The sequence below is a fragment of the Neodiprion pinetum genome, chromosome 7, assembly GCF_021155775.2.
Source record: "Neodiprion pinetum isolate iyNeoPine1 chromosome 7, iyNeoPine1.2, whole genome shotgun sequence".
NCBI classification, from domain to species: domain Eukaryota; kingdom Metazoa; phylum Arthropoda; class Insecta; order Hymenoptera; family Diprionidae; genus Neodiprion; species Neodiprion pinetum.
Genome location: NC_060238.1, coordinates 3,192,623 through 3,218,775, shown reverse-complemented (window position 1 = coordinate 3,218,775; position 26,153 = coordinate 3,192,623). Strand labels below are relative to the sequence as shown.

Sequence of the window (26,153 nt, the reverse complement as noted above, 5' to 3'; positions counted from 1 at the left end):
AGGATTATTTATCAAAATCATTGCGTCGGTCGTTGGAGAAAATAACTGCAATTCGATCATCACTGATATGTGTTATTAAAGAGTAAATATAAAAAGAAAACGATGGTCAGTGTATTAGAAAGGTTTTAAAATAAGTCATTGTTCGCCGGAAACGCGGAAAACTTGAAAGTAATCATAGCAGTAATGGTACTACTCGTAGTAATTTTGTTATCTAGTGTCTTTTAAAGTGATCGTTGATCATGACTTGCGACATAGTTGAGTAATATACGAATAAATGAGAAATGCTTTGTTACAGGTGCAGATTTTAAAACCAGCTGTTCCCAATCAGTCGCGTCATCTGGATGTGAATACGCTCATTATCAATTTCAATATGCAGATGATGTAAACTAAGTTGGACGCCAAGTAAACCAGAAATGTGATCCAGAGGACGATCATCGTTCTTTCGTGCTGAGGGTTCAATTGGGAAACCGGGACGTTCAGCGCTGGGTAAGTCATTCTCTGCTCCATTCGTTTGTATCGCCGCCACTGGTGCGTGACGAGGATGTTGACCCAGTTGATGAGGGACAAACTTCGTTCGAACTGGTACTGTTTGATGTCACTGTTGTTTCAATCGTGTCTGTTATCGCGATCGACGAGTAAATTCTCATCGTCACCGCGTTATGTGGTGCTAAACATCTCATCACAGCTAAGATCCATCTCTGCAATATTTTTCCTCGTGGTACTAAATACATAAAGGAAACGAGTTTTTCGCTACCGAAATCCAATTTTTTTATGGTTTTGAATATTCAATGGTCAATTTTTAAAAATACAAAACTTACTTCAGTGAACCACATCGATATCCGAATTTCAATTTTCACTTGTGTGTATTCGTTCCACTGGTAAACGCCACTAGTGCTTGTGCTCGACGATGTTGATTCCAGAGATGCACAAGTCTCGTCTGAACTGGTACTATTCGTTGATGAATTCTCCGCGGTAACCATCTGCGTATTGGCGATTGACAAGGAAATTCGCATCGTGTATGCGGCTGTCATTCCCAAACACGACATCACTGCTAGTATCTTTTTTTTTACATTAGGAATAGATTGAAATGTGCGGCATGATGAAAGAACTGCGCTGGACGATTACTTATTTACATTTGCAGATATGTATACAGGGGTTTGAAAGATATTAGCGTAATCCTGAGCGTCATTTTAATTTCTGGTAACCTATTTGACATTGTTTTCATGCTTTACATACTAACCAACATATCGCCTGCTATATGATTACTTCCATTTTAAGTCGCATATCCCATAAAATAAGCATGGAGATTTTTGTTTCTTGAAATTGTAATTGTTTTACGAAAGCGATCTATTGGACCGTGATGGGAAAACAAAAACATTCTCATCACATTTCTCGATACATAGGTATACACGAAGATATAAATGAAAAACAATTTAATTAAGAGAGGATCACGAGCCTAGGAAATCGTGAAACTTGCCTAAGCTATTCACTTGATGACATCCTCTCTTCATATTTGCGTTTTTCACTTCCAACCTCTTTCTGCTCCCGATCAATGGATTCCAAGTCATTCCAGGGCTGGACCTCACCGTCACCCCAGAAGTCAAAGATCGTAGTTGTGGTAAAGAACAACGCGAATGTAATCCAGAAGACGATTCTCCACTCCGAGAGAAACTGATTTGGAGTTAAAACGCCGACTGCGTAGGGAGCGGCGATACTGGCAAGGGACGTTATCGTGTTCGTAATGCCCATCAGGGTTTCCGCGTGGTTCGGGCTCAGGTCAACGTTGTTCACCATCACCCCGGGAAACAAGTTGCCCATCACTCCCATTCCAAATATGAAGAGAACCACGACCACCGTCCGGTTGCATCCGGCGTATGAAGCGGCGATCAGGAAGAACGCCGTTCCGAGTCCACCTATGCTGGTGAAGGTTTTGCGCGCGTTCCTTCTCGATATCTTTTTCCCCGTTATAAGCCAATCCGCAAGCCAGGACGAGGCGTTGCTCACTACCCACTTGGCCATGAAGGGCAACGCTGAAAGCAGCCCGTTAGACTGAACCGAGAACTTCAGAACGCTGCTCATGTACTTTGGCAGGTTCGTTATCATTACATAGGAGCCCCAGTCGTGACTCAGGCTTGCCGCTATCAATGCCCAGAAGGGTGGAGAGGAGAGTATACATCGCCATGGAATTGGCTGTTTCCTTCCGTGCTTTCCTGTGGCAAAAAAATTAGAAATAAAAAAATTTTGTCATTAAATCACTACACATCTCTTGAAATCAATCAAGTCTAATTGAATATCTACTTGAATTTACTTTAAACTGTACAAATTGATATTAGAAAATTGATATTAGAGGCCTTTCGAGGTCGCTGGTTACGTACTCCACTAAAAATTTGAAAATTTAAATTGTCTGATAAAATATGGTGGACTAAAATGCAAAACTGATTACTCGCGATACGCCATGAGAAATTAAGTATTTTTAAGCCACCATATTTAACCCACTATTTCGAGTTTCTTCATTTTAACGTTGAGTTTGCATTCTGGGACGCACAAAACCTCTGAGAACCAGATTTCATCTCAATCATTTCACATTTTGAATGAGCGACCGCGATATTGGATCCGCCATTTTGAATTTCTAAATTTTAAGAGCAGATTCGTAATCAGCGACCATGAAAACCCCTGAGTACCAAATTTCGCGAAAATCGTCAGAGCCAATCAGAAAATAATCGATGTGCCCAATATGTCGTCAATGTCGTTCTAGTGGTTGAAGACCATTTATCAAATTCAAACGAAGTTATGCGAATATGCTTGAAGTCACTTTAGATTATTTGAGTTCACGAAGCCACTTGCATTCATGCCGATGATATGTTTTAATAAGTAGTTTACCAGTGTTCACCTCGTTTATGGTTTCCTCGAGGTATTTTTTCTCTTCATCGGTTATGAACGGATGCATCTCGGGCCGGCTGTAACAGAGGAGAGTCCAGGCACAGAACCACAGCACAGAGAAGCCTCCGAAGAAGTAGAACACGATCGGCCAACCTATCGAGGAATTTTCTATGAGCACTCCAGACAGCGCGTTTGCCACTATTGTACCCAGCATCGCTCCAGACATTATCAAGTTGCCAATCTTTGATCGCTCGTTCGGCGGTGCCCAATGACCTGTAAGAAAACTGAACGAAGGGTAGATGGCTCCGCCACTCAGTCCCATAAGGATACGGAGGACTATCAAACCCTTTGCGCCGTATGCTTCAACAACCGTCGGCGTCAACAGAGTCAACACTCCGGCCAAGAGAAGGCCAATACCGAGAGGGTACTTGCCTCCAAATTTAGCCACTGTTATTCCACCTGGTATTTGAGCTACCATGTAGCCCCAGAAAAAGCTGGACAGAATGAGTCCCTGGAATGAGATTTTTTCAAATGAACTCTTAAAATCTCATAAAATATTTTATCGTATGAAGTAATTGTACCCATGAAAGTCTCAGGAATTCCACAAGTTTTGCGATATGTTTTTAGTCAGTATACTTGAGATCCTATAATTATACACCATGAAATACGAGGTTCTATTTCATATTTCGCTATCGGTAATGAGATTAGATAAAATTCATTTTCTCCAACCTGTGTATATTCGCTCCATTCGTAAGTGCCACCGGTAGTTGAGTTGGACGAGGTTGATTCGAATGCTGGACAAGTATCGTCTGAGCTTGTATCGTTCGATGAATCTGACTTGGCAACCATCTCGGTGATAGCAACCGACAAGCAGCTTCTCATCATAAAGGCATTCATGGCAGCCAAACATCCCATAAACGCTAATATCCATCGCTGCTGTAACTTTCCGCCTAAAAATAAGCCATACGTAACTTACTGACTTTCGATTAGTGCCGGGCATGGCCGACGACCGTTCAACTCACAGCAAATTTTCCAACAGACTAACATTCTTGCAGTTGTCCCGACGAATCAGTCAATTACCGAATGTAAATTCACTCACTTTTTAAACGTTATATTAGGTAATGCAAATGTCAGAGACCTCTGTTGTGGGCATCCAGACAGGTAAAACGTACAGAGACCAAAGACTCGGTGTGATTAAAGAGTCTTACTATCTGGGAATTGTAAATTTGACTTATATATTATCAGCCACGTGCTTCTAATCGAGATATTAACTATTAGAATGCGAAGAACTTATTCAATTGTCAACGGTTCACATATCTTGATAAAGCTTCTCGTAAATTTAACGTGTTAGGAACCCATTTTTTTCCTGGTTATTTTTTCTACAGTAAAACACATGACGAAAATACACCCCCAGATAACTGACGATATTCCCTTCCCCAAGGGGGTGTGATGCAATACTTGACTGATGCCTTAAAATGTAGAGTAAAGTTACGAGTCTTAAGTCGAGTCATCTCTTTTGCAAATTGCGTACAGACAAATTCTGTTGTACTGGATCGCGCTGTAGATTTTGCCTCGCAATTTTCCCGCTAGTATCACGGATAATCACATGACAGGGTTCGGCGTGGCGTTTGCGTTATTACGTTGGTGAATTTCGGATGCGGTTGCGAATACGATTCGATAGGTTATCATAAATGATTAGTGATCATGCTTTGTTAGCGTGGAGTCACTAGTAGGATTACGGAATAGCCGGAAAAAACCGGTGATAAGGACCGCGTATGTTTTACGAAATTGCGATTATGATTGCGTTTGATTTCGTACGATTTTTGATTTTGGTTGCGTTTGCCGGGATATGATTGGGGATTTTGTTATTGCTGAGTGATGAATATGGTGTCGACGATTATGCTGCGTCTTACGGAATTGCGACTGTGTCGAGAAAAAGTTGCACAATTGGGAGAATTACGGTCAGGTTTGAGAATTACGAATTAGGATTGAGATCAGGTTAATTATGAATCGCGATGTTTCCTTCGACGATTACGTTGCGTTGGCCACTTTTAATTTGATTGAGGATTAGCTGCGTGTTTGATTCGATGCAGGCAACGATTGCGCTGAGTGAAGAATATTAAGCCACGTCTAACATTAAATATATTTAGAGTAATCATCATCTTATGAATTCAATGAAGAAAAATTAACTAACTACGAAAAACTGCTGACAACGAATGTATTTTAATACATTGAAAAATTAAATACAATTCGGGACAGTTGCGTGTCACACATAAACGAGGAATTTTCAAAAAAAATATCGTTGGATGATCAAAAGATATTCGATTCTAGGAAAGATTTTTATCATTGATTGGTGTAAGCTCTTTGGCGACAAATCTCGGCAGTATGAAGACGCACGCTGCACGATCCCTATGTGCTAATAGAAACAAAAATATTGATTTTCTCTACATACAAAAGTACGTTTATTTGAACCAAAGAAAGTAAGTAAAGAATCGTGCCAATACATTCACGACTGGACTTGTATAATGCAAATATTGTAACATATCTTGATAAAGCTTCTCGTAAATGTAACGTATTAGGAACCTATTTTTTCCTAGTCACTTTTCTACAGTAACACACACACGATGCAAATACTTGACTATTAATTTTTTCAAATACCACAATCTTACTTTCCTCTCCTAATAACTTTTCGAGGACAAGTGTACTCTGGTATCTCTTATTCCCACCTGTGATTCTTACATTTGGTATTACATTGACAGACAATGACCTTACCTCACGAGGTGTAACCCGGTCTCCTAAATATTCAGCGAGGAGCTCTTGTAACGGCAAACACGCTTACTTCGCAATTTTAGACCTCGATACCTGCCATAAATCTCTGTCTCGTTGCATATGACCTTGGCCATCTCCCCATGCACTCCCCTCTCCCACAACTTCGCTTACTTATAACTTTTTAACTGAGGTATTTCTCAATTCATTACATATTCGACATTCGCAAATTTATTTCAATGGCATTCTGTGCAGAACCTTACCGCGTAGGTGAGACAAGAGGTTAAATTCTATAACCGTGAGACTTGGTGAAAAATGATGTCAAAAGCTATTCGCAATTCAAAATTCTGAATGTGAAATTATTTTCGTTGAATGGGTGCCTCATTGATTTGATATTAAAAGGCGTAATTACAATTTAGGCTGATGACAAATGGCGATGTTTCGATAGCGTCTAATTGAATCAGGATATTTTTTTATTAATACATAACATAAAATAAGCGTTGGAAATGATAACATTTTAGTTTCTTAACCCGTTGAGGACACATGGGGTCCAACGGACCCCAGACAAATTTCAATGCAATTTTAAATCTACAAAGACCCTTAGGAATTAGATATATAGCACCATCTGTTGTTGTTTGAAGTCTCCACAACAAGTTTTGACACGTTACGAAGGTCTCTTTGGCATTAGTCATCCTGCAGAGACATATTAGTGCGCACGTGTTTTTTTTTTGGGGTTCTGTAGACCCCGTGTGGCCGTACTGTGGCAAAATCTTAAAAAAATTCAATTTTTTTTTTATCGTTGATTGATGTTATATTGTTTCTGTAAACGTAAGTATTTATGCATGAATTGACTTTTTTTTTTTCAGCAATAAATAATGGTTATTAATTAAATATATATGTGTGTATATATACAGATGTCTTATAATCTTCGACCTCGAACTATCGCCAGCCGTCTAATGGAATAAAATTAAAGTTTCGCACCGGTTTTAAGTCGATACATAGCGTGAAACACAAATGAGAACTGTTTTTCTGCGTGGGGTGCGCTGGACCCCGTGTGTCCTCAACGTTATTTTTTCGATGTGTGTCCTCAACGGGTTAAACTAATTTCCTTCATTGCACTCGTTTTGCAGAAGTAATTTATTTGAAGTTCTCGTTAAATGATATAAAATTTTATTATCGTATTTCTTAATACACATATCTGATACATCCTGAGAGTCATATTGTTTTTAGAAAACCTTGCTCTGAATTGGTCAGAAAAAAATCAGACAGTTTTATAAAATAAGTCAACGACAGCTTGTGAAATCATCGCGAGGCTAGAGGCCTCGAGGAACTCGGAGCTATCAGCTCGAGGAAATCCTTTGTCCATCCTTCCGTTTTCCGTTTTCAACCTCCTTCTGCTTTCTGTCAATGGAGTCCAGATCGTTCCAGGGCTGAACATCGCCTTCACCCCAGATATCGAAGATGAGAGTAGTGACGAAGGACAATACGAATGTGATCCAGAATACGATTTGCCGCTCCAAACGGGTTTGATTTGGCGGCCATCAGATATTTAAAAAAAATTTATTTTCTACAAGTACAGTAGAGTTTTATGAACAGAATTGAAAAGAAATGGAAAAAAATGAAGAAATTGCGGGGATATGAGGCGATTAGCAAGATCCTCTTTGAAAGTCCTTAACGTTGGTGCAATGTTTTCCTGTGTGAGGCATTATCTAAAAAATGAAATAAAAAAATTGTCTTGTAAAAAGAGGTAACAGTTGAAGTGTAGCACAGGAAAAAATTTTACAAATTTTTTTTTGTCAAAACGTCAGTTGGCCGTAGAAAAAACTCGAATTTTTATCACCATTTTCAGCGCTAAATATTAATGAAAAATGAACGCGGCATCCAATCAAGAAAATCCTGTACCACATCCTGGGTGATATTATAAAAAATACGTTGGATAAATTTCATCAAAATCGATGGAGTAGATCTCGAAATAGTTCACCCACCAGGTTAAAAGAAGTAGTTTTCTTGTTTGCATCCGTTTTTCAGAAGCTATTTTCTCGAAATCCTTAGTAGGGATGTCCTTCTGTCATTCTCAGAATTATAGTTATCTCATACCTGAACACTGAAAATCGGTAATGTGATGGAAAAAGTCACATCGGCAGATGAATGGAAAATAAAAAAATTATTCCATATACGATCCAAGATGTCGTAAGAACTTACCCGAGCTATTGGATTCATCAACCCAAGGATATGTTTTCTTCATCCGCTTGTTCTGGGTTCGCAACCTCCGTCCGTTTTCCATCGACGTTGTCCGAATGATTCCATGACTGAACTTCACCGTCGCCCCAGATAACGAAGATTAGTGCTGCCGTGAAGAATAAGATGACTGTGATCCAGAAGACGATTCTCCACTCCGAAAGGGTATGGTTTGGTGTGATAACACCGATAGCATAGGGAGCCGCTATTCCCGTGAGGGCTGTCATTGTCTTCATAATACCCATCAACGTTCCTGCATAGTTCGGGCTCAAGTCAACAATGTTTACTATGGATCCAGGGTAGAAGTTGCCCATCACTCCCATGCCCAAGACAAAGAGTGTGACGACTAGCTCCCTGTTGCATCCGGCGTACGACGCACCAATTAAAAAAAAAGCCATTCCGGGTCCGCCAATTGTGACAAAGATCTTGCGCGTGTTTGTCCTCGATAGCTTGCCCGCCTTTATCAACCAGTCCGCAAGCCAGGAAGAAGCATTTATCACTAACCACTTGGCTGCGAATGGCAGGGCAGAGAGCAGACCATTCGACTGGATGGAATATTTCAGGACGCTGCTCAAGTATTTTGGAAGGTTAGTCAACATCACGAAGCTGCCCCAGTCATGGCTTATATTGGCCATCGTTACTGCCCAGAACGGTCGGGAGGACATTATGCGTCGCCACGGAATCTGCAGATTTTCTCTTTGATTCATCCCTGTGGTAAAAATATAATGAGTTTGATATAAAGGACTCTAGAATGCAGTCATTAAGTTCATTTTCCAAGAGTGAATCCGAGGAGCTTGTTATCCGGAAACACATTTCGCTCCATGAATTCAGAGAACTCACCGAATTTAAAAATGTTGAGTGAATTGAAACTATTTAACTGATTTCAACTGACGTCTTTTAGCCAATCCAAATGACTTCAAGTCATATTTGTGGAAAAGTAACTTAAATTGACTTCAAGGCATTTTAGATGTTCGAAGAGAAGGTAAATTCTCTCCATTTAAATGTACCTGAATTGACTTGAAATCATGTGAACTGACGCGGACACGTCAAAAGAAGGCAAATGACGTTTTTAGAGTTGATTGGTTCAAAGTCAGTCGAGGTCATGTGATTTCATGAAGCTGTTTACACTTCAACGTTGACAATGAGACCAAAAAAAATATTATAACCAGTGCTGTTCTGCATCGTGGTTTCCATGAGGTGTTTCTTTTCTTTCTCTGTTATAAACGGGTGATCCTCGGGTCGGCTGTAGCAGAGGACACTCCAGGCGATAAACCAAATCATCGAAAAGCCCCCGAAGAAGTAAAACACGATCGGCCAACCGATCGAGGAGTTTTCTATAAGCACTCCGGACAGTGCGTTTGAGGCTATGGTCCCCAACATCCCTCCGGAAGTCATCGTGTTGCCGATTTTTGATCGCTCATTGGGCGACGCCCAGTGCGCCGTGAGGAAGCTGAGCGAAGGTAAAACCACCCCACCGCTCACTCCCATCAGGACACGGAGGACTATCAGACCCTTGGCGTCGTAAATCTGGATCGCCGTTGGGGTCAGCAGCGTCAGCACTCCAGCCGTCAAGATACTGATTCCAAGGGGCCACTTACCTCCGAATTTAGCTACCATCATTGCACCTGGTATTTGAGCTACCGCGTAGCCCCAGGCAAAGCTGGATAGAACGATTCCCTATAATGTGTTTTTTCGTTTTTGTGAGTGTTTTACAGATCATGTGAAAACACATAAAGTCTTATTATGTCGAACTGAACATCTTAGATTTGGTTTCATATTATATTATTATCCTAATAAATTTTTCACGCCCGATAACGATTTTTTATGCTGACCTGCATCATTTGAGACGGATATAGCCGCATATCTTATCGTGTCGAAATAAACAAGACTTCGCGAAATTCATCGACCGATGAAAAACTATACTCTTCAGGGCAGCTGTACTTAAAATAATTTCCGTCTGAAATCACCAAATACTTGGGAATTTCATTCAACTTTCAGATCCATTTCTGACTGTACATCCGTTGAATATTCGATTCGAACCCAACTGAATGCCAGGGAAACATTATTTCAAGATTTAGGCGGAACGTCGATCAAGAACTTGACCTTCCGGGACTCGTTTGCGTAATATTTCTAATCTCAGAACTACAAAAAGTGATTGATTCCGCACCTGCATGTATTCACTCCATTCGTAAGTGCCGCCGGTACTTGATGTCGACGATGAAGTGGATTCGGATGCTGGGCAAGTGTCGTCCAAGCTCGTATCGTTCGACATTTCAGTTTTGGTGACTATCTCCGTAATCGCAACTGACAGGCAACCTCTCATCATGAGGGCGTTGGCGGTTGCCAGACATCCCATAACTGCCAATATCCATCGTTGCGATATTCTCCCACCTGTCGATATTTCATTCTTGAATTTCTGAGAGCGTTTAAAGTCAGGGTTTGGAACATGGTGATCCAATTCACAGCCAATATTTCAACTCAGTAACATTCTCACAGTTTGTTTCACGAAGAAGATGATGAACGATTTCGGACTTACTTAGCTTTGAAGGCTTGTGACGCAAATTTATCACAATTTGTTTGAGTATAAACATGAATGGATACGCCGCGGGTTAAGGATTCCGTGTCATAACTCCGTTATACGCCAGCTTAATATTAAAGTAGGAGATTCATACTATCTACAAATTAAAATACGGATAGCCTGCCGAACTGTTGACCATCTACATAAATTGATAACCCTTACTGTAGATTTATCTTATTTGGAACGTTCGGTCACTTTTATATACTCTGTTCACAATATTGGGCTTGATAAATAAACTCCAGTTCGAATTTATTTGAATAATTCTCCAACAAGTTTTTCCCTTTTTCTCGTGATTTGACGTGCTTCGGTATTCTTTTTGCACGTTAGTCATTCTCATATTTGCTTTCACACTGACAGATCGTGACATGATCGACGCGACTAGAAAAAAGGACCAAATTTTCGGCAACAGAAACGCTCACCTTCTCGCCTGACAGTTCGACACCTGAGTTCATCCACTTCGAGATCCACTTTCTCTTTTGTTACGATTCTTATCATCTTGGTTCCGAGCACTCACTCGTGCTTCGACTACACTTTGCCACAACTCCTGACCGAATAAGCATTTCGCAACTAAGAGTATATACTCAACACTTATCGTAGAAGAAAGACGGGAATTGAATACCAATTATATATTTTTTACTCGTATCGGTATAAAATTATCCGAGTATCCAAGTTCTCTTCTATTTAAAAGCAGAGCCGGTCCCAACCGGTTCTTTTTAATTTTCCATACTCGCAGTACTGAAAGGTCATGATTCGAATAATGATGCCCCAGCGTTATTCTGCCAGTTAGATAGAAAAAAAATCTATGAACGATACTGAACGATTTCGACAATGGTTCTCTGTTTTATTTTAGTTGCCAGAATAAATAATCTCACATTCATCCCAAGCAAAAAAACTTGCTTTTGCTGCGGAGCATATTACTGCTGTTGTATTACTAGGTTCACAGTGACGTGCCCAATGAATACACTGATTACTTGGACAAGCAAGTCCTCGTTATGTAAGAGTTCGCGATGCCCAAACGTCCCATAACAGCTATTACCCATCGCTGTGGTATCCTTCGGCCTGAAAATCACTCACGCATAATCGACCGGTTATTTAATTGAAATCGGGGCGTCGTCCCGGGTTTAAGCTTCGGTTGAACTTAGTACTGACAAAATTTCCATAATTTTTTATTTGACTGAAAAGCGTGTTGGATCTTGAGCTATTGTACAAATGCTGCTTATACTTACTCATTATTTCCTTCTTGTTTTTAAAACTAGCTAATCCAGATTCGCTTATATCATAAAATGACGAATCTTTAATGATAGCATATAAAATGCTGAAATAGTTCAGATAATTATTTTTCGATTGGTGGAGAAGGGGATATAATTTGGCGGAAATTCTGAATAAATGACAAAATCATACGTCTATATATAATTATATAATGTACATATTCGTAAAAATAATACTTCATACCTAGGAATATACATAGTTAATATAAAAAGTGGAATAAAATTGTAATACTGTTCGATGATCGGTAAAAACTGCGCGGATTAGATTCCAAACGTAAAAAATATTGCGAAATAATTGCAAAATCTAGGTTTCGATATACCGTGTAGAAATATTCTTACATTTCGCTTTGCGAAAGCTATTAAGTTTTCCAGAGGATGAAAAAATTTATTTCAGAATTGCGTAATCCATCAGAAACAATCGGAAATTCATAGTGAGTTTATTTGTGATATAAGTATAATTTTTCGCCACAATAAATCAATTTTTTATTTTTTTTTTGGGGAAAATCATATTGATTGTAGATTATTTACATGCAGAAGAAATGCCATTCTCCAGAGAATTGATTCAGAGTAGATTCATCTGACGAATACGCGGGTACGTACATGTGGCTTGTAAATCACAGTATCAACTTTAACAAATTGGAATCTTATATAAGTCAGACGGGAGGTAGTAGCGTCGATAATAATAGATTTTTTTATTCCATCAAAATGTAAAATCATCAAAACTATTGGCGGTCAGTAATAAACTTCCTTCATTTCGACTATATTCTTTGCCGTAAAATTGGCTATGTAATAAAAAAAATTATAATCGCTAAAAGATAGTAAACTCACGAAACAAAGTGTTTAAAATAGCTGAAAATATGATGCATCTACGACTAAGGAACCAAATGTAAATGAATTTTACAATGCCAGTAGAAAAATCAACTGTAACACGACCATTCTAAGCTATCGAAGATTCTTTCAACTTGTACTTATTCTTTATACTTGTAATTCTGCATTGTTATTTTTGTACCAGCTTTTTTCCCCGGCAGAGAATTTAAACGCCCAGCTTATAGGCATTTTGATCACGTTTTAGAACCTTTGCCATGGCTACATCAACTAAACACGATCATTAAATGAACACATAAACATTCCAGGGAAAGTAAGCACTGGTTAATAGCGTCGTTTCTATCCGGACTGAAGACGTGTTCATTCATTGCCGCATGTATTCACCCGATCTGAAGTAGGGTCAATTTGAAATAAAAAAATTTGTTTCAGTGAGGCCGTAAGGAGCACAGCTTGAAGGCCCGCAGCTAAGCCGGATGTACCTTTTGGACGGGTCTTCTTGAAAGCGGTATGTCAGAGTTCTGTTTCCGCCTTTGAACTTCCTCCTTGTTGGTTTTCTCATCGAGTCCCGGGTCGTTCCAGTCCTGGACCTCCCCATCGGCCCAGAGATCGTAGATGAGAACGGATACCAAGTAGACGGCGAATGTGATCCAGAATACGGTTCTCCATTCGCTTAGCGTCTGATTCGGAGTGAGAACGCCGACAGCGTAGGGCGCGGCAATACCGGCAATGGCGACAATCGTTGTTGTCATTGCGGTCAGGGAACCCGAGTAGTTGGGACTGAGGTCAAGACCGTTGACCATGGTGCTCGGGTAGATGAAGCCCATCAGACCCATGCCGAGGGTGAAGAGGATGACGACGATGGTGCGATCACACCCGGCGTAGGAGGCGCCTACGAGGAAACCAGCCGGTCCAGCGGCGGCGATCGTAGCGCAGACCTTGCGCAAGTTCGTCCTTGAAATCTTGTCCTTCTTTATCATCCAGTCGGCGATCCAGGACGAGCCGATTCCACCGAGCCACATCGCGAGCAGAGGAAGAGCGGACAGGAAGCCATTCGTCTGTATCGAGAACTTGAGGACGCTGCTCATGTACTTCGGAAGGTCGGTCACCATCGTTTGAAACCCGAAATTCTCGCCGACCTTGCCGATCATCAACGCCCACATTGGTGCCGAGGTGAGGATCCGGCGCCACGGTGTCGCCGCGGTCTGTTTGTGGGTGTGCTCGCTCATCCTTTCGCGGAGGAACTCTTTCTCTTGGTCACTTATGAAGGGGTGAGTGTCCGGATAGCTGTAGCAGAGTACAACCCAGACCGGGAACCAGAGCGCGCCAATGCCTCCGAAGAAATAGAAGACCACAGGCCAGCCTATCGAAAAGTTCTGGATCAGGACCCCGGAGAGCGATGTTCCCAGCACCGTTCCAACCTGCATTCCTGACATCACCACCGTGCTGATCTTTGACCTTTCTTCCGGCGGCGCCCATTGAGCTACGAGCGAGTTCGCTGCCGGGAACGTCGTTCCTTCACCCAGACCCATTAGTACGCGAAGAACTATCAGCCCAGTCGCGCCGAAGGTTTCAACCACCAGCGGTGTCAGCATGGTGAAAATCGCCGTTGATAGAATACCGATACCCAGAGTGTACTTCCCTCCAAACTTGTCTGCTAGTATTCCGCCAGGTATTTGAGTGATTATGTAGCCCCAGAAGAAACTCGACAGTATGATACCCTGGAACGTAATTTACCGTCATTATGAAGTTCTTTGTCATTAATATCGTTTGAAAGGACGAAAGCACCCATTTTGCTCCCGCTTTCTAATGATCCATTAGTCATCATGGATAAAAGACATATAAGAACTCTCGTACGTTGTAAAACGAATTAAGTTGCTGCGTCGATCAACATTATTTTAAAAATAGTCCTGTTTCAGACTTTAAACTGAAAACACGTATCGCTATTGAACGCATTTTTACCACCGTTTAATTTTATTTTCTTTACTTACCGCTGACGTCAAACAGCGACTTCGACGTCGCTGATTCGCTGTCGCGTTGATTGACACGCCATCACCACGGAATACAAATTGTTTGAAACGAATGATCTCATCAACTTGGTTAGGATTGTAAAACTTGTCAGATTTTTATCTCATCGCGAAGTGTTCAACATTCTCACCGAGACACACTTTTGACTGGAAATGTCCATCGAATAATTCCTTAATCGAGGGATGAAACCAACACTGTAATCGGGAATCTTACCTGTGTGTATTCATCCCAATCGTAAGTCCCATCTCCATTTGAGCTCGAGTGCACCGTTCCCTCCGGTGTTGGACAAGTGTCGTCTAAAATGGTGAAATTCGACGATGTCTTTACCCTGGAAACCATCTTGGTTATGGCCAGATTCAGGCAAATTCGCATTGAGAATGCGTTGGATACCGCCAGGCATCCCATGACCGCGAACACCCATCGCTGTGGCACGTTGGCAACTGGTAACAGAAACGGAACTTCGATTAATCTCACTGAATTTGTTGTGATGATGATGTAATTTGATGAGCGAAACATATCGGACGGATATTGTTCAACGAATTTATTCTCGAAAGTGTTCAATGTCAAATGAGTACCAATAAAACGTAGTGATCTCTTCCAAAAACTATGCAGATCATTTCCATTAGTTACCAAAGGTCATCTTTCGTCTGCAGGACAGGCGTTGTATTGGGGTCATCAACCCAAAGCTAAAAGTAGGAAGGCGACTCTGCTTACACAGAGTTTGCGGACAAATTCCAATAATCAATTTTCGTTAGTAACACGATAAAAAATAAAAAAAAAAAATCGAAAAAAGGGTAATATGGTAAAAGCTAGTGGGTATAGTTTCTCACGATCCTACAGGAAGAGGTATTGAATTTTATAACAGTGACATACAGACAAATGAATACGAATGCACGTTATCTCTATATTTGGTCTATGAATATGTTGGTAACTAATTTAAAACAAAAACGAAATATTGCGAGAGAAACATGTGCGGCAATAGAAAAATCCTGCTCTCACCTGCTGGTGGACTAATTTCTGCTGACATTAACACTTGCATTAAAAATCACTGGGCTAAAATATTGTATTAGAGTTACGTAAACTATTTAGATCGAAAATTATAAGAAAAACTACGACGTCCATATTATCTGGCAGCGAAAGCGCGTCCGTAATCTACAATGCAGTTCGGGTGATTGGTGGCGGTCAGTGATAGACACTAAACGTCGATTACTTTATTGTAAATAGTGCGTTGTCACCTCGTCTTCTTTTTGACCCTTCTGACCTTAATCCTGAACCTGCTAAACTGATACTTCCTTATATATTTGTGAATTTTTTTTCTTCAAGAAGCTCAAAAAAGATTAGAAGCAATGCCCGATCCACTTTGGGTTTGAGCTTGAAAATTTTTACGGTCAACGCTAGAGATCTTTCAGAATTTTTTCAGATTTTTAAATTACGGGACAAGACGTGTCGGGTTTCAAGTCATAAGTGAACAGAAATTGATTCCAGAAAAAAAAAAAAATAAAAAAGTCAGAAAAAATTCATGGTAAAGTTTCAGAGCTGGTAGAATCGCATAGCATTTTTTTTTTCTCATTTTATCGCCTAATCATGTATAATAATCGTTACACGCGTTTGCATTGAATTTTGGAGAGCAAGACGGGACTAAAATGTTCGCAATCTGATTTGAGGAAATATATAATATACATGTCTGATTATACGATACTGAATCGGTGTGAACGCACATGTAACCGGTTACTTGAAAGTATAATATCCAAGTCCTAATTTCATCCTTGAAGCCTTGTTTCAAAAATGAAAAAGAAAAAGAAAGAAGAAACATTGCGCAACGTACGATATTCAACGCGATTTATCACCGTCGCGATGTCGAATTCTCGCCGTATGATTCCCCCCGTAAATGCCACATGTCAATTTCGCAAGCATAGGTATACAACACAGCCAAGTGCCAGTTAACTGCCTCATAACTTACCTAACTTCAAGGCCAATGTCAAATTTTATCCAGTTACCCGCCTCCTAACGATCATCTTTATCATCGAACAGTTGCGTTCAGTTTCAGGACCCTTAACCTCGATCGTGATTTACAGTTCTTTTGACTCGCTGTCAGTCTTGACCGAATTTATAGAAAAAGAAGAGAGAACAAAAAAAAAAAAAAAAAAAACAGACATAACGGTTCGTCGCTTTCTCTTAGTTTCGCCATTCGTCAATGTAGTCTCGTTGCGAAATAACCTCATAAATCATAGCATATCACGAAGTAGAGAAAGGTTGTGGATTAACATCATACATACATAAACGCTTCGTCGCATTGGAGTCGAATTTGAGAAAAGAATAAAACGAGTTGAATTCCATCACGTTAATGTAAATTAAATTATCGAGATGGAGAGGTTTTGGTTTTTTTTTTAAATTTTTTTCGCACAGTTTGTAATTCACACGCGAACGCGATTAACCCTCATCAACTCTCGTGAAGTAGGAATGTCTGACTAGCGAGTTGAAATTTTTTATCACTCATGGTAATGATAATGATGATGATGATGATGATGGTGGTTTGTGACAGAGAATCATTATCGCCAAACCTACTCAATCCGTGTGAGTCATTCCAGTGTAAACGTATGTACGACTTGTTGTTACGTCGAATTTACAATCAGTGCGCTTCCTTGAGCATCCGAGTCCATGTATATCAGTCACGTTATCCGCTACTTAGCACCAAGCATTTCGCTTTACTAACAACACTAAATCATTCTTAGGGATTGTTCTCTTCTCTTCTCTTTTCTTTTCTTTTATTTATTTGGAAGTGTTAGTGGGTCAGAGACAAAGTCGAGGCCCATCCGTTTATCCGTCCTTCGACATATTTATATACATAGGTTATACAATGTTCTTAACGTTGATACGAAAATTTCACTACTCCACTGAAACTGCAAGCACAATGACGGGCAATAAAATAAAAACTAGTCAACCGGAAGTTTAGTGACTTATGAGAACGAGCAGATGATGCCTTTTAATTGGTGCAGGAAAATTCTTTCGTCCGGGATGTACAACTTTGGATGTGCAACACGTGTGATAGTTTATCTCTTCGTAATGTGTCTGCATTTAATGATATAATACAGATTTGTTTGTATAAAACACACGCGTGATGGAATTAATCACAAGATAATATTTTAGTAATCTGTATAACAACAGAGTGATTTTGAATCAGAGGTTAAACGGGGAAAGGCATTCCTAACAATAAGATTCATTCGACAAATTGTACAAAGGAAAAACGTCACGTTGTGGAAAGAACAAAGAGAAAAAACAAAGAACAGTCATTTGCACGGAGTGCCGATCGGTAAATTTTAACATTTTCTACGCAACAAAAATGAACGAGGTTGTAGTTGAGGTTTTTTATAAATTTTCGATGGGTCTCTTTTGCACGAAATTTCAATATTTTCACTCGATGAACAGTGAATTATTGTAATTCAAATATTACGAGAATAATATCGAATAATGTTGAAGCTTCTTTAAGATATTTCGATCACATTCCCATTGACTGAAGTTGTGTTTCAAAATCATTAAACGACTAGAAAATAATTTTCGTTATATTAGAATTGAAATAATTCGAAAGGATTTGAGTCTAATTCGAGAATTAGTCAGAATCTGAACTTATTCGACAAGAATAGAATATCCTATCTCATTGGTTGGAAAATAAATGAAACATTCATTCGCGTTAATGTTTCATCGCTTATTGCGGTTCAGATTCAATTCCAAGTACGAACATATTTTACGTCCTGTATTTGCAGTCTACAATAAACGGCTTTAAGTGTTCATACCGAGCACGAGACTTGCGTTCAACAGATATTCAAATCAGTTCTAAGAATGCCAACAAGATTAAATGAAGAATGTGAATGCATACCTTTGTAACTGTATGATTGGTAGTAAACATTTTTAGAACTGATTTTAATCTGTGGTGAACGCGAGTCTGAGACAAATATAATTCAGATATGAATCAATGGTAAAAAGGTGAGTTAAAAAATGAATCATCAATCAAACATTTTTTTCTTCAATTAACTTTTCATTATTTTCAAATGTTTAATTTCAAAGTGTAACGCGTTTTCAAACGTCTTTCAATCCGTATTAAAATTTTGGAATAATCCTAAATTCGTACATAGTGCGATCGGTATAAAAAGCTTTTGTCTACGAAACACAAAGATGGCTAGAAAAAAGTGTAACGCGACTTCCTGACGGAATTGATGTCTGTTGTATAGTAATTGCCGACTGGCAGCGTTAGGTAACCTTAATTACGCCGTTTCGCCTTCCGCCTTCATCACCTAGTACGTAGAAAAAATTTGTATGGAAGGCAACGCACGAATAATATTTCACCAGTCAACTTGTCTTTACACGAATGAAATTAAACAAATGGTGGTATATTAATTCATTGCTACGAACGAATGGTTACGTTGATAAATCTTTGCAAAGAAGAAAAGAAAAATCGGTACCTGCGTAAGTATAAAAATGAGAATATTAAACATTGAACTTTAATTGGAGGCAAAAAATGCAAAATAATTCGTTGGTTAGCACAGAGGAAAAAAAAAAAAAAAAATAAAACTAGTAAATAAAAATTGCGGTCAAACGAACGATCGACACAAAGGACAAAATGAAAGAATAGTTACTTGAGAAGGTCGAGCGAGTTGTAGAACGAATTTTCTCAACATAAAAAGATTTATGCAAGTCGTAAAAATCTTTACCGCAAGTACTTTGCTTATACAATGCAACTTGAGCGTGTTTAATCCACGTGGTATTGATAGCACATTGTTTGTAATGTGATAGAAATTGTATTACTATAATCATGGTTAGTTTATTTAAATTTTACTGTTTCAAAAATTTAATCAATAAAATTCTGTTTGCCTATTCAACTATGTCTACTGTACTCGATCGTAAAAATATCGTTTATCAGATGCCAAAACGTGACTTTATCAAAAAAAAAAAAAAGATGAAGGTTATTTTCATCATTAAACCAACGTGAGTCAAGAAGAAGATGAAGCAGTTTTACTTGTTTCAAGAACAGGATTAACCTCAGCGAAATATTAATAATAATTCGGGTCAAATGAAACAATAAAGCTTTAACAGCTTCTTGGAACACGATATACCTGATTTTAAACGTATACAATTCGCTGAGCGTCGAAAGTATAGCTTAAAAGATACATTTATACACCTGCAATTAACCTGTAATTAAGCTTGGCAAATCTGCCTGCACGAGCAATAATAATTTCTGTAACAGGTGTTTAAATTTACTCACTCGTCGAGACATTGATTAGCACGATTGTACAGATACTGTTTACTTTTTTTTGACTTTCACCTTAAGAAATTACAATTAATCCTCGTGTGTTTCAACATCTACCGTTGTTATTAGTATTATTATTATTATTATTATACGTCTCGTAATTTTTTAATATATCCGAAGTATTTTAATAAATTCGAGATGAAATCAACATAGTTTATCGGGTCTTGATGTAATTATAAATTTGTAGTGACGGTAAGGAATTCAATTGCCGGTAGACGAAATAAAGATTGTTAAAATTTGTATGAACGATGACGAAAATGACAATTGAGATTCTTGAAATTAGTTTGAAATGGCGAAAAAATGCAGTTCAAGTTCAACGAACGTAAAGTTGTCAAACAGAAGGGAGAATACGAAGCGAAAAAAAGTTACAGGTTTCAAAATAGATGAACAATTAAATAATGGCGTAAGAAAATATTTTACTTACAATAAGTTTTCCACGTGTGAAACATCTTCGGGATATTCACGTGACTGTCGAATTATGTGTCTTAGATCGATTAAATAATCCAGCACCGCATAATTTAAATTTTACTCTAAAAGTAGAATTGAAAGTTGAAAATCATGCGAATTGAATGAGAAAAACGAAACATTCACACTCGCGAGATACGAATAAGAGAAATGTAAAATTAATTCCGTCACAAAACACATGTAATTTATAAATTTTCACTCATGAAATTATAAGAATGTTTTATGTAGTAAATCGAAAAACTAAACAGAAACAAATAAATGATAACGGGGACGACTATTGATCAGCTCATCACTCGAACGCTGTTGCGATTCCGAATGAGATGTCAAACGAACTGAGACAGCCTTAAAACCTGGGTTCATACACACACGTGTATGTGCACATGTGTAGCATTATGCCCATGCCGTTCGAGTGGTACCTGAGTTATTACTCACAGCATGTTACGATGCGCGTGGCTCTGTACGACGAGACGTAAAAAGTCGCAACACCGTCGCACCGGCGTTGATAGTCCAGTGAAAATAGATCCGAATTAAAAATATTGGGGATACAATGGCTGCATTGTTGCGTGGAGAAAGGCTTTCCTCGTACCCTGGGGAACTCAAATATGAAATGATTTTTGAGCTGCCTAGCCGGGGTCTCGAGAAAAGGGTTAAATTTTACGTTTTTTTCCGTTTTTCTCGAGAACTGATACCGACAGATGAAAAATGACTCGACCATCGTGTAGAGCGGAAAATTCTACATCGAATTATGTCCTCGTACGTCGGGAACGGAGTCGGATTAACAAATTGAGAAAAAAGAAATTCTACTTATCGACGGTGTCTGGGGAATTTTGGTGGAATAATTTATCTGCATAAGAAAAAAGATACTATTTTACCAAAATTCCCCAGATATTACCCGTTTTTCATCTATCGATGGCGGTTTTTGAGGGAATCAGTAAAAAAAAAAAAAGAGGCAAGTTTTCCTGTTTTCTCGAAACGTCGGATGTGCAGATCAAAAATGATTTCAAATTTTTATTCCCGAGGGTCGAAAACCCGTGTATGTAACACAAAAATCCAGTCGTATCCCGAATATTTTTAATTCAGACTTTTTTTTCCACGCAGCTTTGAACCAAGGGTTGTTTTATTAATTATAATGCAAAATCATCACTTCGATTACAATATTTAATAATTATTTAAATTTTGTAGAATGATTACCGAGTTTTTCCACACAGGTTTATCTCATCGTCAGCGATTGGGCAGTATTACACGGCTCTAATCTATTCTTTGCCTATCATTATGGTCTTGTTTCCTCACGTCTTAAACACCAGTTGACCGACTTATTTTTCAGCATTATCGTTCCCTTCGTTGCTTTGTATTCATTTATACGTAACCGAGGATGGTATATTTTTCGAAAATTTCATTGCGTCAAATACTTTTCCCTAACCCGATTACATTTATGTTGTAATAGCGACAAAATAACTATAAATTACAAATATTTCGGCAAGAAATAACTTGTTACAAACACATTTATGTTTCAGTTTCTCGATGCAAGTGATCAGCAAGATGATGAAAAGACGTGTCTAGCGAGACAAATTTATCTCGAGGTTAAACGTAGAGCGTAAAACTAATGTTCAAATATGTACGCAATTTAACACCTGCTTATTGTTATTACATCCCACTCGATATCGTTTTACGTTTCTCTGACACGCGGTTTTTATTTGTTATCTTCTTCTACTTCTTCTTCTTCTTCTTCTTCTTCTTCTTCTTTGGAGATAATTACAGTCGTGCCTTCGCCTTGATATCCATATATTACGTACGTAGCTCAATTTTAATCCTTCGACAATCCTGAATTTTACAACATTCTTTTTTTATCCATCCAATTTTTTTTCATTCCGCAACTCCTTCTCCTATATCCGTGAAAACTTTTCTCTCGTCTGAGAAATTCGATCATTCATTCAATCGTTCATTGTTCTAAACTTCTTTACTCGATTATTTATTTTTTTAACTCGTATCAAATTCACTTATTCAATAATAATTCAGTATATTTACTCATTGATCTGCTCGCTATGTTAAATGAACCGTTCAATTCACTCATTTGTTCGATTCATTGGAGATTATTATACGGTTAAAGAACAGTGCAATAGATTTATAAAAAAAAAAAGTTATTTAAATGAGTACAGACACGATTTGTGATTATTCGAAATTTTCTAATCTCGCAAAATAATTCTCCTTGATTCTTATCTAACCATATATCACGTCTGCTTGTCTATTAGTGAATATTAATCGATGTCGATTACCTTCAAATAAATATGCCACGTGATTTATTCATATGGCAATAAATAATAATAATAATAATGATACCATCACGTGCCTACGCCTATGACGAAACAAATTCGGCGTAGTTAGAAACTGTCAAAGTTTAATTAGTTTACGAATAGAGTAGAATTGTTTTTATTGTTACGCTAACAGACGATTGCTCACAATGACGAATGGAGTAATTATCTGCAAATCGCCTGGAACTAAATTTACGATGTCTTTCATTCGTCAATATAGGTAAAGAAATATAATAATACACGTATGGAAATGTCAAAGTCTCCAAGTTTTTAAAGTTCAATCTGACCGTTACATTAAGCGCTGTTGTTCCAAATCGTCGAAACTTCGGATGATGAAATATTCCGAATGCAATGGTCGTTTTGAATTTTGAAAATTTAGAACTTCAATTTTAATTCGACTCTTACACCTTTTTACAAACCCTCGAACTTGACTTTCGGTTCATTCGTCAATTATGATTAGATATGATCTAACTGTTTTTTCGAAACTTATTTTCGATATTAACATCGCGGTGTTCTGTTTCACCGTTATTTTTCCTTTCTTCAATATCTTAGCAACAACAAGAAAAATTTTATTCCATTGCACGCGGGTGAATTGTGCAAGAGGGATATGCTGGTCGTCGAGTTTGTAATCTAATCACTTATCCGGGATGTGGCAGAATCGCGCTAACAATGCGGGAGTGGAAATCCCACAAGCACACGCGCGTTTCAAATGGCGTACGAAGAAATTTCATGTCACTGGGAAGACCGTGATTATGAAGAAAATCAGAACTAAAGCGTTTGATACAAAGAACAGCGCAAAAGAAAAAAAAAACATCTAAAAAAAGCCTGAACCTTGACCTGTTTCAATGTAGAATAAAATCGGTAATAGAGTTTTGTAAATCAATCGATAAAAGCAACTCTGAAACATGGATGAAAAAAAACAAATCACGTTTGTATTATCAAAAGTATATTGATGCAAATGTAGCTAAACGGAAGAGAAAGTGAAACTAAAAAGCAAGATAAAAAAAAAAAAAATGTAAAAATTTTTCAGATTTTCTGCAGAATGTAATAATCTAATTACGTGATATAAAAATATTAAAGAAAAGTTCTAGATTTGAGATCTAAGTAAGTCTCGCTTTGTTTCCCGGCAATAACTTCATCGCTATTCTTGCGGTTTTCAGTTCAACTGAAATCATAACGACAACGATGCTATTATCTCGTGCGTTTATACTTTGAATTATCAGCTTTTCTTATAATTCCCATGTTTTGAATTAATCTTGAAGGCTTGCGATATTAGCGAGAGACTTGGAGCCTCGGTTACGATACGAGTAGAAGAAGTCTATTGTGGTCAGCCAAACGCCTTGCGACATACAATTACAGTCCTGCCACTTTGTTGAATGTATCAATTTTTCTAGAACCGATGTAGCAAAATGATGTTATGGTAAGTCAAACTGTAAGCGATTTGCTACGAACGAGGATATAATACAACAGTCATCGGGATAATGGCCAAGGTCAAGGTCAAGGTCAAGTCTACATTCTCGCAGCATGATGAAAAATCATGATCGTTCATTTATCAAGATTGGATCGTGATATCTTTTTTTACCATCTTGTTGTTGGTCGTTTTTTTTTCTTTCTGTTATTCAAAGTTTCTTTCAAAGGATCGCCATCGAACGGACGAAGTTCGAAAGCATTCGTTATACGTATTTCTACCTCTACACTATTGATTTCTTCCACTTCGTTAACTTTAGCGATGTGCACGAGACGATAAATTGGGACTCGCTAAACTCTCTGATGATATTATATTTTTTTTTTTTTTCTGAACAAATTATGCGACACTTGATACCTATATTTGTCAAATGAGAAATACACGCTACGTTTACAGGGTGTTTCGAAGTAAACGCTCCAGTATTTTGGGTTGCCTACCAATGAGGGAAACAGGCCTCCCAATTCATAAAAACTTTTCTTTATATGAAATATTTTTATGTCGATATATTTAACTGTAACATTCATGCAAAAATATATTTCTTGTACAGCACACGAACCTATGCTGTGCAAAAAAAATAATACAGGCGCATATGTACTTGTATGTTTCATGTCGCATTTTTCCAAGCGAGAGCTATCAACCGGATGTCAATTATCAAGCCGAGATTATTATAACCGGTCATAAGCTGGAATGGTTTATAATTGTAACAGTGAATAATTAGTCAGTAAAGGCGCAGTTAGAAATAGAAGCAATTTAATTGTTACGAAGTATGATGCAGCGATGATATTTATTTGTATTAATATTTACAGTTCATCGAACGATTTTGATGTCTATCGACAGAGAATATTTATTATTATTGACTCTTATAGATGATATTTTGTCACAGTATATTTATTATTGTGTATTGGGCATAATTTCGTTATCAACGATGGATTTCAAGTTAAGGGGACCCGGTGGTCTAGAATTTTCGAAAAATCGATTTTTTTTTATATATATTTTGAAAGTGTAGTATCTTAAAAATATATTGTGAAAATTTGGTAATGATATTCACAGTATTTCAAGTTTTACAGCTCATTGAAGGTCGGCTCCAAAGTAAATGAACAAAACATTGAAAAAAACGAGTCGTTTCCAGACTCGTACTTTTAACTACGCGCCATTTTGTCAAATTTTTTTTTTTTTTATTTATTCTAGTTCCTGCGATAACTATACTTGTACTAATTAAACATCCGTCTTTTTTTTATATCAGTTCAGAGGGAGAGATAAATCACCACCAACCAGTCAGGTCCATTTTTTTGGAGAGCGGGACTTCAGCGCCATTTTTCTAATTAAAAGAAAAAAATTTTTTGCCTAAATTTTCATTTTTGTTTAGTTGATAAGTAATAAAATAAGTGTAAAAAAATTTGAAAGCATTAATCATTATCTTCATAAGGAAAAATTTTTTTAAAATAGCTTAAATTTGAGGACGCTTAATTATAAACACGGAAGTTGGGTCAATTATACAATCTAAAATCAGCAAATTCTAGTGCTGTATGGTTGATCGATTAATCGGTGATTTGTGTCTATGAATTTCAAATTTAAATTGTCGAACAAACTAATCGTTAGTAATCAGGCAGTAGAGTTAATTTGGAAAACTGTTCGAATTCGATCATGAAACCGGATATGAAAATACTCAAATTTGTAAAACGAGTTATAGACGCAATTCCTTGATCTTTGAATTCTTTTGCAAGAGCCCAAGTCGTTCGTATTATCAAACTTGACGACGAATCGTGGCAATTTTTAAATCCATCTGTACCACATAATGATTTCTCGTACGACGCATATTAAGCATCACTCAAGATCATGGGAATTTTTCTCCGTTCCAAATTTCTGCCTGTGGAAAAAAGGTCGCATAAGAAATTCCATAGAAACCAATTGAATAATTTTTATTTTTTTCATCTTTTAAAATAAAGATTTTATTTCTTTTCAGACCTTGATCATCTTGTATTTCCTAACGAGAAATACTTTCTACTCAAACATTTTCAATTTTTCATAATGG

The 26,153-nt window shown here is 38.0% G+C and overlaps 4 protein-coding genes across 9 annotated transcripts in view; 1 reads left to right on the top strand and 3 right to left on the bottom strand.

The window, feature by feature from the left end:
* Positions 1-22,897, top strand: part of LOC124223129 (endonuclease III-like protein 1) — a 38,751-nt gene extending 15,854 nt beyond the window's left edge. For both annotated transcript variants that reach the window (XM_069137846.1, XM_046634858.2), the window contains exons 4-5: positions 296-486; positions 21,862-22,897. In XM_069137846.1, coding sequence (XP_068993947.1) covers positions 296-390 — 95 coding nt within the window. In that variant the 3' untranslated portion in view covers positions 391-486; positions 21,862-22,897. The remainder of the gene's footprint in view (positions 1-295; positions 487-21,861) is intronic.
* Positions 1,185-5,800, bottom strand: LOC124223126 (putative inorganic phosphate cotransporter). Of its 2 annotated transcripts, XM_046634853.2 has the most exons (5): positions 5,653-5,800; positions 3,903-4,091; positions 3,610-3,830; positions 2,881-3,391; positions 1,185-2,210 (listed from the first exon to the last, which is right to left on the bottom strand). In XM_046634853.2, exons 2-5 carry the CDS (start codon positions 3,925-3,927, stop codon positions 1,483-1,485), a joined length of 1,485 nt encoding a protein of 494 aa, XP_046490809.1. In that variant the 5' UTR covers positions 3,928-4,091; positions 5,653-5,800; the 3' UTR covers positions 1,185-1,482. The 2 variants fall into 2 exon arrangements, with proteins under 2 accessions (XP_046490809.1, XP_046490810.1); XM_046634854.2 differs by lacking the exon at positions 5,653-5,800 and having other exon boundaries at positions 3,903-4,158.
* Positions 6,310-11,009, bottom strand: LOC124223122 (putative inorganic phosphate cotransporter). Of its 3 annotated transcripts, XR_006884204.2 has the most exons (6): positions 10,882-11,009; positions 10,052-10,275; positions 9,051-9,561; positions 7,849-8,593; positions 7,632-7,750; positions 6,310-7,355 (listed from the first exon to the last, which is right to left on the bottom strand). XR_006884204.2 is itself a non-coding variant. In XM_046634845.2 (5 exons), the coding sequence occupies exons 1-4, from the start codon at positions 10,955-10,957 to the stop codon at positions 7,866-7,868; spliced, it is 1,539 nt and encodes a 512-aa protein (XP_046490801.1). In that variant the 5' UTR covers positions 10,958-11,009; the 3' UTR covers positions 6,310-7,355; positions 7,849-7,865. The 3 variants fall into 3 exon arrangements, 2 of the variants coding, with proteins under 2 accessions (XP_046490801.1, XP_046490803.1); XM_046634845.2 differs by lacking the exon at positions 7,632-7,750; XM_046634847.2 differs by lacking the exons at positions 7,632-7,750; positions 10,882-11,009 and adding an exon at positions 10,421-10,520.
* Positions 12,153-20,680, bottom strand: LOC124223124 (putative inorganic phosphate cotransporter). Of its 2 annotated transcripts, none has more exons than XM_046634850.2 (3): positions 20,307-20,680; positions 14,794-15,020; positions 12,153-14,273 (listed from the first exon to the last, which is right to left on the bottom strand). In XM_046634850.2, the coding sequence occupies exons 1-3, from the start codon at positions 20,329-20,331 to the stop codon at positions 13,020-13,022; spliced, it is 1,506 nt and encodes a 501-aa protein (XP_046490806.1). In that variant the 5' UTR covers positions 20,332-20,680; the 3' UTR covers positions 12,153-13,019. The 2 variants fall into 2 exon arrangements, with proteins under 2 accessions (XP_046490806.1, XP_046490807.1); XM_046634851.2 differs by lacking the exon at positions 20,307-20,680 and adding an exon at positions 15,156-15,334.
* Positions 22,898-26,153: the final 3,256 nt, after the last annotated feature.

What these genes read in the sequence shown, in the direction of transcription:
- LOC124223124 (XM_046634850.2), bottom strand. Translation starts at nt 20,331, where the DNA reads ATGTTTCACACGTGGAAAACTTATT. An exon ending in TCACACGTGGAAAACTTATT is followed by an intron (nt 15,021 to 20,306) that starts GTAAGTAAAATA and finishes TTCTGTTACCAG; the next exon opens with TTGCCAACGTGCCACAGCGA. An exon ending in ATTGGGATGAATACACACAG is followed by an intron (nt 14,274 to 14,793) that starts GTAAGATTCCCG and finishes ATTACGTTCCAG; the next exon opens with GGTATCATACTGTCGAGTTT.
- LOC124223122 (XM_046634845.2), bottom strand. Translation starts at nt 10,957, where the DNA reads ATGATAAGAATCGTAACAAAAGAGAAAGTGGATCTCGAAGTGGATGAA. An exon ending in AATGGAGTGAATACATGCAG is followed by an intron (nt 9,562 to 10,051) that starts GTGCGGAATCAA and finishes AACACATTATAG; the next exon opens with GGAATCGTTCTATCCAGCTT. An exon ending in CACGATGCAGAACAGCACTG is followed by an intron (nt 8,594 to 9,050) that starts GTTATAATATTT and finishes TTTTTACCACAG; the next exon opens with GGATGAATCAAAGAGAAAAT.
- LOC124223126 (XM_046634853.2), bottom strand. Translation starts at nt 3,927, where the DNA reads ATGTTAGTCTGTTGGAAAATTTGCT. An exon ending in AGTCTGTTGGAAAATTTGCT is followed by an intron (nt 3,831 to 3,902) that starts GTGAGTTGAACG and finishes GCTTATTTTTAG; the next exon opens with GCGGAAAGTTACAGCAGCGA. An exon ending in AATGGAGCGAATATACACAG is followed by an intron (nt 3,392 to 3,609) that starts GTTGGAGAAAAT and finishes ATCTCATTCCAG; the next exon opens with GGACTCATTCTGTCCAGCTT.